The sequence below is a fragment of the Gracilinanus agilis genome, chromosome 2, assembly GCF_016433145.1.
Source record: "Gracilinanus agilis isolate LMUSP501 chromosome 2, AgileGrace, whole genome shotgun sequence".
Taxonomy (NCBI): Eukaryota; Metazoa; Chordata; class Mammalia; order Didelphimorphia; family Didelphidae; genus Gracilinanus; species Gracilinanus agilis.
This window is the reverse complement of record NC_058131.1, coordinates 40,002,327-40,010,620: the sequence shown is the minus strand read 5'-3', so window position 1 is coordinate 40,010,620 and position 8,294 is coordinate 40,002,327. Positions and strand designations below refer to the sequence as shown.

Genomic DNA, 8,294 nt, shown 5'->3' with positions numbered 1-8,294 from the left:
CTTTCTTTCTTTCTTTCTTTCTTTCTTTCTTTCTTTCTTTCTTTCTTTCTTTCTTTCTTTCTTTCTTTCTTTCTTTCTTTCTTTCTTTCTTTCTTTCTTTCTTTCTTTCTTTTCCTTCCTTCCTTCCTTCCTTCCTTCCTTCCTTCCTTTCTCTCTCTCTCCCATATGATAGAATCATAGTGACTGTGGAAAGGAGAATAATTTGAAAGGTCATTTTTGAAATGTATAAGTTGTCTACTTGCAAATGGATGACGATGGCAATGATGATGGTGATGATTATTACTATTGTTACCTCTGTTAATGTTTCACATTAGCATAGCTCTTCATACTTTGCAAAAATTTTTATAACTAGCATCTCGTTTGTTCTGCCATGAGAGGTAAGTAGGGTAAATATAATGATGATGATGATGATAACTAGCATTTGCAAAATGCTTTATATATGCTATCTCATTTGGCCCTTGCATTTGGTATTATTTGATCCATTTTGTACCTGCAGAAATGGAGACTCTGGAAGCATAAATAACTTAGATCGTGTTGCAAATCTCATTAGAAGAGGTATGACTCTAAAAGTCAGGCTTTTGTCTTACATACTTGTAAAACCATTTATCACTTGAGAATCTGAGGCTGGTGGATCTCTTAAGCTCAGGAATTCTGAGAGGCAGTGGGCTAAGCTAATTTTAGCATTAAGCCTCAGATCCATGAGAATATGGTGAGACTCTATGAGCAAGGAGTCACTAGGTTGCCTAAGAAGGGGCCAGAAATAGAGCAGGACAAATCTTCTGCATCAATGAGAGAGGGATCAGGCCATGTCAGTAGTCCCAGTGCACCCACTTGGGTGAGACAGTGAGAGATGAAGTTTTTAAATTAACAAATAAATAAAGTCAAGTAATAAAATCAGGACAGTGCTTAAATATAATGTAAGCTTTCGGGGATAAATAGATCACAAATATCCCCTATAGGATTTGAGAGCTCCCTGCCAAACACAAGGACCTTTACTTTGATAAAAGGTACATATAAATTATATTTTGGGGACCAGTTAGAGTCAAGGAATTAAAAATTATCCCTACAAGACAAAGAATAATTCTGAGTTCCACTATTTGGGTTACAAAGAATTTGCTTGAAGATAAGAAACAAGCTTTGTTCAGAGGAGTTTAAAATTTGTAAGTTAAAGCAATTATTGGATTATGATGTGTAAATAAGACTCTCTACAGTACCATTTGTGTGCAGCAGAAAAACACTCTCAGGAAACAGTTGTCATTTAAGATGGCAAGGACTAAAGACAAAGAATTCCATTAAAGAAATCAGAGGAATAAAAAAATAAAATTTTCTTTTTTACATTGAGAATTCTTTAAAATCAGTCTTGTATTTAGTGATTAGTAAATGTTTGTTGAATTAATGCATGCATGATGCAGTTGACTCTCAATCACTTCTAAGTGGTCTTCTTACCATGAGTCAGGCTGCTAGAAGGAAGGCTGGTGTATTAGGAAAACAGAGCCAGGTGTGTGTGTGTGTGTGTGTGTGTGTGTGTGTGTGTGTGTGTGTGTGTGTGTGTGTATTGTACGTCTGTCTGTCTATCTGTCTGTCTATCTGTCTGTCTGTCTGTCTGTCTGTCTGTCTGTCTGTGTCTGTGTCTGTGTCTGTGTGTCTGTAAATCTGTGTGCTTATGGCTCTCTTACTATGTTCCAGGGCTAGATATATTTTCATTGTTTTGCATTTTCCATGTAGATAATTATAAATTGACTTTAAAATGGGATAGCCACCAAGGCGAACAGGTCTGGTTCATTAGCAGCTTATGTGATCAGAGTATTCAAGTACACCATTTGAGCATCAGTAACTTTTCTCCTTGCTGTTTCAGGGGGAAATTGGAAGAGAAATGTACATTATCCAAGCAGGACAGGTCCAGGTACTAGGTGGGCCAGATGGCAAAGCTGTTCTCGTGACTCTGAAAGCTGGATCTGTATTTGGAGAAATAAGGTCAGAAAGGAACTGGCAGAGGGTGGGGAGTGGGGGTAAGGAGGGGGTGGGAGAAGGAAGGGATTGGGAGAAACGAGGTCAGAAATGTGGGGGCAATGAAAGAGAGAGAGAGCAATCAGTGAGTCTAGGGTAGTGATGGCAAACCTTTTAGAACCCTTTAGACACTGTGTGCTGTGCTCTGCCCCCAGAGACCGAGTGCTGTCTCCCCCTTATTGCAGACAGGGGAGGGAGAAAGTGCTTCCATTGGGCTGCTGGGCAGAGGGGTGGGGAGGTGTGGTGGAAAAGAAGGAATGGAGGAGCTCCACCCAAGTCCCTCTGCCTTTCTAGTAACTAATTCTGGCAGGTGAAGATGTGTGTGCCTATAGAGAGGTTTCTATGTGCCATCTTTGACACATATACCATAGGTTTGCCATCACAGGTCTAGGGTCAGTGAAACCAGGAATTAAGCATTCTACTGGATCATTGAAAGAGAGAGAGAGAACAATCAGTGAATCTAGGGTCAGGGAAACCAGGAATAGAGTATTCTTATTGGATTACTGAACCATCTGCAGTGATTCAATGGGGTTCTAAAAACAGCTGCCAATCGTCTAACAATTGACTTCTCTTTCCCTACATTCCCAAACTGGGGTGCATGCTCTTTCAGCCACTTTGGTGGCTTTCATGGTCATTGAAGGGAGGGGAAGGAGAGGAGGGAAGAAGCCAGGCAAGAGGCTAAGCCTTTATAGATATTGTCTCATTTGATGGTTGAGATAGCAAGGAGAGACTAAAGATTTCACAACCACACAATTCTAGCCCTCAACTGTTTTGCCTTCTCTTTTTATTCTTTCGATTAACTAGCTTGTTGGCTGTTGGTGGGGGAAATCGTCGGACAGCAAATGTGGTAGCTCATGGGTTTACCAATCTTTTCATTTTGGATAAGAAGGACTTGAATGAAATTTTGGTTCACTACCCAGAGTCTCAGAAGTTGCTTCGGAAGAAAGCCAGGTATGTGATTCCTTAAAAAGCAATGGTCAGGGGGCAGTTGGGTAGCTCAGTGGATTGAGAGCCAGGCATAGAGACAGGAGGTCCTAGGTTCAAATCTGGCCTCAGACACTTCCCAGCTGTGTGATCTTGGGCAAGTCACTTGACCCCCATTGCCCACCCTTACCACTCTTCCACCAAGGAACTAATACACAGAAGTTAAGGGTTTAAAAATATAAAAACAAAAAAAAAAATTAAAAAAAAAAAGCAATGGTCAGTAACTTGGATACTTATTGGAAAACCATAAATTGAAGAGAAAGTGCCATTCTACATGAGTAGAAAGAGTTTCCTGGGAGTTCCCAGTGAAATCACAGGTCTAGTCCCTATCCTGTGTGGCTATATTTATAAAGAATGATTTGTAAAGAACTTTGGGATTGTAGACGAAAAGGGAGTGGAAATTTAATGGTATTTTTATTGGTACCATATCAAAGAAGTCTATTGTGCCCCCTTTTTATGGTCTTCAATAAATTTCTTGTTTATGTCACATATCCTAATGGGGCACACCCCACAAATCCTACACAGTCTAACACTGCCAATATATCACACCCTGTCTACACAGCTCCTGGCTGTGTGTTGGAAGGAGAGAGAAGCTAGCTAGAGAGAGCTGATATCTTTCCCTAAATCAGTGATTCCCAAAGTGGGCACCACCACCCTCTGGTGGGTGCTGCAGTGACCCAGGAGAGCGGTGATGGCCACAGGTGCATTTATCTTTCCTATTAGTTGCTATTAAATTTTTTTAAAAAATTAATTCCCAGGGGACTAAGTGATATTTTTTCTGGAAAGGGGGAGGTAGGCCAAAAAAGTTTGGGAACCACTGCCCTAAATCATAGATTCCAGAGTGAAGATGAGACTATAAAAATTGACCCCATGCTATTATTCTTTTTCCTACTGGCATTACTGCTTGTAGGACTCCTGTACAAGTCACTTCTACCCCCTTTATCCTCAGAATAAAGAAATTAGGTTAGAGATCCCTTTATAAGAAAGATCCTCAGGAAGCCCTCAGGACTGGATTCGAGCTGAGATGTCCACCTCCTCTCCTCTCTCAGTCCTTGGCTGGAAGCCCTCCCCTCCTCCTCCTCTCTCCTCTGGAGCATCTCCCAGAATTTCCTCTGGTCCCAACTGTCAGCAACTGTCACCAACATCCTTCTTCTGGTTCCTTTTGTCCCATCCCCCTTGCACAAATTCCATCCTTACACCTTTCAGGTCCTGTTTATCACTAACATTCTTTGAATCTGTGAATCTTCACCCTCTTTTCCCTTAAGGATATTAATCCACTTGGTATGATTGGAATTGTGAAGTTCAGTTACTTGAGAGAAGAGTGTTAAGCTAACCTAACTACTCTGAGCCCTTTTAGAAACACAATGTTTAATATGAACTCAGCTTTACTGAGGGAGAGTTGAGTCTGAGAACTGCTAAACCTTAATTTTTCAGACCTGTTGGTTGACTAAGATCTAGACAGAGAATTGGAGATAACCAAGAGTGGTGAGCTTGACTTCAACAAGAACAAGTCATGGCATCCCAAACTCATCTCCTATTTTGACAGGATTACTAAACAAATAGATAAGAAGAATGATGCCTAGATTTGAGCTCATTATGAATCAAGGATGTGATGGCAGCCAAAAAAAAGATTCCTGCCACCTTGAACTCCATGAAGAAGGGCATAGCTTCCAGGAAAAGAGACATGATAGTCCCCCTTGGCTGACTTCTTCTGGAATACTCTTTAAGTTCTGACCACTATGGCTTAAGGATGCTGATAGACTGGAGTGTCCAGAAGAGGGCAACCATGGCTGGTTCAAGGAATAGGCATGTTTAGCCAAGGGGATGCTAGCTTTCTTTGAGTTTTCAAAAGACTGTCATGCAGAGGAGGGCTTGGCCATGTTCTTTTTGGCTCCAGGGGACAGAACCAGGAACAAAGTTGAGGTTTGATTGCACTGTTCTGAATTGTTCTTGTCTTTTGTAGGAGGATGCTAAGAAATAACAACAAGCCCAAAGAACAGAAGAGTGTGCTCATTCTTCCTCCAAAGGCTGGCACTCCTAAGCTCTTCAATGCAGCTTTAGCTGCAGCAGGAAAGCTGGGAGGGAAGGGGGGAGCAAGAGGCGGGAAACTTGCCCATTTACGAGCAAGGCTGAAAGAATTGGCTGCATTAGAAGCAGCTGCGAAGCAACAGCAAGAGCTGGAACAGGTAAGCTCCTGGACTGATTCTCCTTGACCTCTGACCATGACCTTGGGGTCTAGGAGATGGCTGATAAGAGTCTGGCCATTTGTTGCATTTTTTGTTGGTCATTTGCTTCAGTCCTGTCCGACTCTTCATGGTCTTATTTGAAGTTTTCTCAGCAAAGATCCTGAAGTGGTTTGACATTTCCTTCTCTAGCTTATTTTACAAACGAGACACCTAAGGCCAAAAAAATTAAGTGACTTATCTAGGGTCGCCCAACTTATAAGTAAGTGTTTGAGGTCAAATTTGAACTCCGATCTTGCTGACTCCAGCCCTGGCATTCTAACTAGGTGCCCCTATTTGTTATATTGCTTTTGACTAAACGATAAAGAATAATCAATTTAGCACCATCTCCTTACAATACAAAGAAGGCTGTTTTCATTTTTTCTGTTCTTTAATTTAGTGCTTACGAAAATAAAGAGCCACACAATATTAAAACTATTCTGTTTGCAGAAACAATGATTATTGCTCCTGACCCTGTCCTACTGTTCACATCCTGTCCATTCTGAAGGGTATTTTAGAAGTGTTCGTTTCTAGTCTTGGGCCTTTTTTTGATGACTGACACCAAGATCAATCAATCAAACAATAAACAAACATTTAAGTACTGCTTTGTATCACGCACTGTGCAAAGAGCTGAGGTTACAAAAACAGGCAAGAGACAGAATGCCCCTTAGCATTACTCTGCTAATTATGGCTTTCCATTTTGGGTTGGCAATACCCAAAGGTGTTTTGAATAGAACATAATATGATTTCAACGTATTTTGCATGAGGTAGTGTTTATTGTGCCTCAGGAATAACATGCCAGTTTTGAGATTTGGTTGGAATTCATTTTAAGAGCAATGGTAATTCAGAATATTTTTCTGCATCAAAGGATCCTATTTCCCCTTCAGTTTAGATTTTTATGGCTCACAGGGAAGCATCTTAATCTGAATCCTTTGAACTCCCACTATAAATAAATTGCCAACCTATTTAACAACCTACTTCACAGGTTAATCATGATCATAATTAATAACGATGATGATAAATGAGATGAACGGGTTATAAAAGACATGTGAGAAAAGTTCAAAGAAATCAATACTTTGAGACTACTCTGGCATCGTTTGCCAGGGTAAAATATTACCTTTAAGCTGACTTTTCATATTTACTGAAATCAAGGGAATTTGTACATCATCCTGAATTAGAACTTGCTTCATAAGAATATCCTTTTCAGTTAAGATCACTTATAATTGGGCTTGATTTTCTTCTCCAGTCCTAGAATACACACATTTCGTCACTCCTTTTCTTATATCCAGGCCAAGAGTTCTGCTGCTTCAGCAGCCCCAGATAAACCAGAGTCAGCAGCTCCAGATAAAGCCGAATCCGTGGCTCCAGATAAAGCAGAACCGGCAGCTCCGGATAAAGCAGAAACCGTGGCTCCAGACAAAGCAGAATCAGCAGCTCCAGACAAAGCAGAATCGGCAGCTCCGGAACCATCAGTCGGACCAGTGTCAGCTGCTCCAGACCCACCAGATGCCCATCCTCCATCTTCATCCTCCCCCAAGAAGTCAGAGGGAGAAGGTGATGGGGAAGTCGTGGCTGAGTCTAAAGATCACTCTGTCAGAATCCGTATAAGTCCTGACCCAGGGAGTGATGAACAAATTCTCTCTGTAGAAATTCCAGAAAAGAAGGATGATGAATGAAATTCAGCCTGCCTAGAAGGCCTAGAAGGCTACTCAACATCTGGTCCTCAGAGTGGTTGTCTACACTTACCTATTTAAGCTAGACAAACATTTAAAAAAAAACAACAACAAAACTTTAAATAGCTTCTAATTTCCAATCAGTGGCCACAACAAAGCTATTCTTGATAGGTTTTGGTTTGCCTTTTCTTTGTCCTTAGCTTGCAGGGTTAGTAGTTTAGAAATGAAAACGATACCTTCTTTAAGAGAGGGTCAACCCTATAAGACTTCTTGGAACTCAGAAGGGATTCTATTTATCTTTCCCATTAAAAACTTGGCTAACAGTCTTGCCCCAAGATTTACTTTTTATTGAGGAATAGATTCACATTCACTGATCTTTTAGCATCAGTGACTCATCATCATTCAACTCTTAATAAATTATTCCCACTAAGAGTTAGGGAAGCATGATGTTTTGAGCATCCCTTACCTGTATTAATTCATTAGTCCTAGGTATATTTTAAATAATGTAAACCACACACATACAAAGTCCATTTAACTGTAGGGCTAGAATGGAGGATGGGACCATATTCCAGGAAAATTAAGGATAAATAAGTGTGTCGATTTCGCCCTCAGGGGATTTCCTCCCTATTTCATGGAAAGACAATTCATACAGTACTGTTCGGGGACTTTGGGCTCCCAGTGCCGTTAAGGACCCTTTTTTAGCAACTACTGAAAATTATTTTTCTTTCTTTGACTTTAATAAACACAGTAATTGGGCACTTATCTTCTCATCTAATTATACAGCGTGAGTCTACTCTCATTAACCTAGATTAGTCAAAGTGGAAATTGAACCAATGACGGTGATGGGTTAATGGTTTTACCATTTGGGACTCTGCCATGGGATGAGATGCATGTTTTCCTGGGGGTGGAGGGGAAACAACAAGGGCAGGATCTGGGTCTGCTGCCTGCCCCCGCCTCTAGGGATGAGAATAGCTTCAAATAATAAAAGCTCACATTTAGAAGGTACTTTGATGTATGTAGAACACTTAATTCAGAGTATCTGTGAGTTAGTAAAGTATTATTATTCACTTTTTATAGATTAGGAAACTGAGTCTCGGCAAGGTTAAATGATTTAAGGTCACATGATTGGCAAGTGGCAGAACTGAGATTTAAACTTAGATCATCGGACTCCAGGTGGGATTTTTTTACCCCCACAAGATCATGTAGCCTTGTTAGTGTGATGGGAAAAAATCTCACTTGTGACTTACAGTTTGGGAGAAAATAACCCATTTAAATTAAATCGAAATTCCTTTGAGAAGGTTTTGTCACAAGTCTGAGTCAAGGAACTGAAAAAGGGAGATGGTTGCAATCAGCACAAAGACTTTACTAAAAATAATCTGTATCAGAGAGTTCCTGCCTGTGTGAATCC

The 8,294-nt window shown here is 40.6% G+C and overlaps 1 protein-coding gene across 1 annotated transcript in view; it reads left to right on the top strand.

Annotated features, from left to right (window-relative positions):
• The window catches only part of CNGB1 (cyclic nucleotide gated channel subunit beta 1), a 51,999-nt gene extending 45,110 nt beyond the window's left edge, over positions 1 to 6,889 (top strand). The window contains exons 15-18 of the mRNA XM_044659354.1: positions 1,856 to 1,974; positions 2,812 to 2,958; positions 4,955 to 5,177; positions 6,503 to 6,889. Of these exons, the coding sequence (XP_044515289.1) occupies positions 1,856 to 1,974; positions 2,812 to 2,958; positions 4,955 to 5,177; positions 6,503 to 6,889 (876 nt within the window). The remainder of the gene's footprint in view (positions 1 to 1,855; positions 1,975 to 2,811; positions 2,959 to 4,954; positions 5,178 to 6,502) is intronic.
• The last annotated feature ends 1,405 nt before the right edge of the window (positions 6,890 to 8,294 follow it).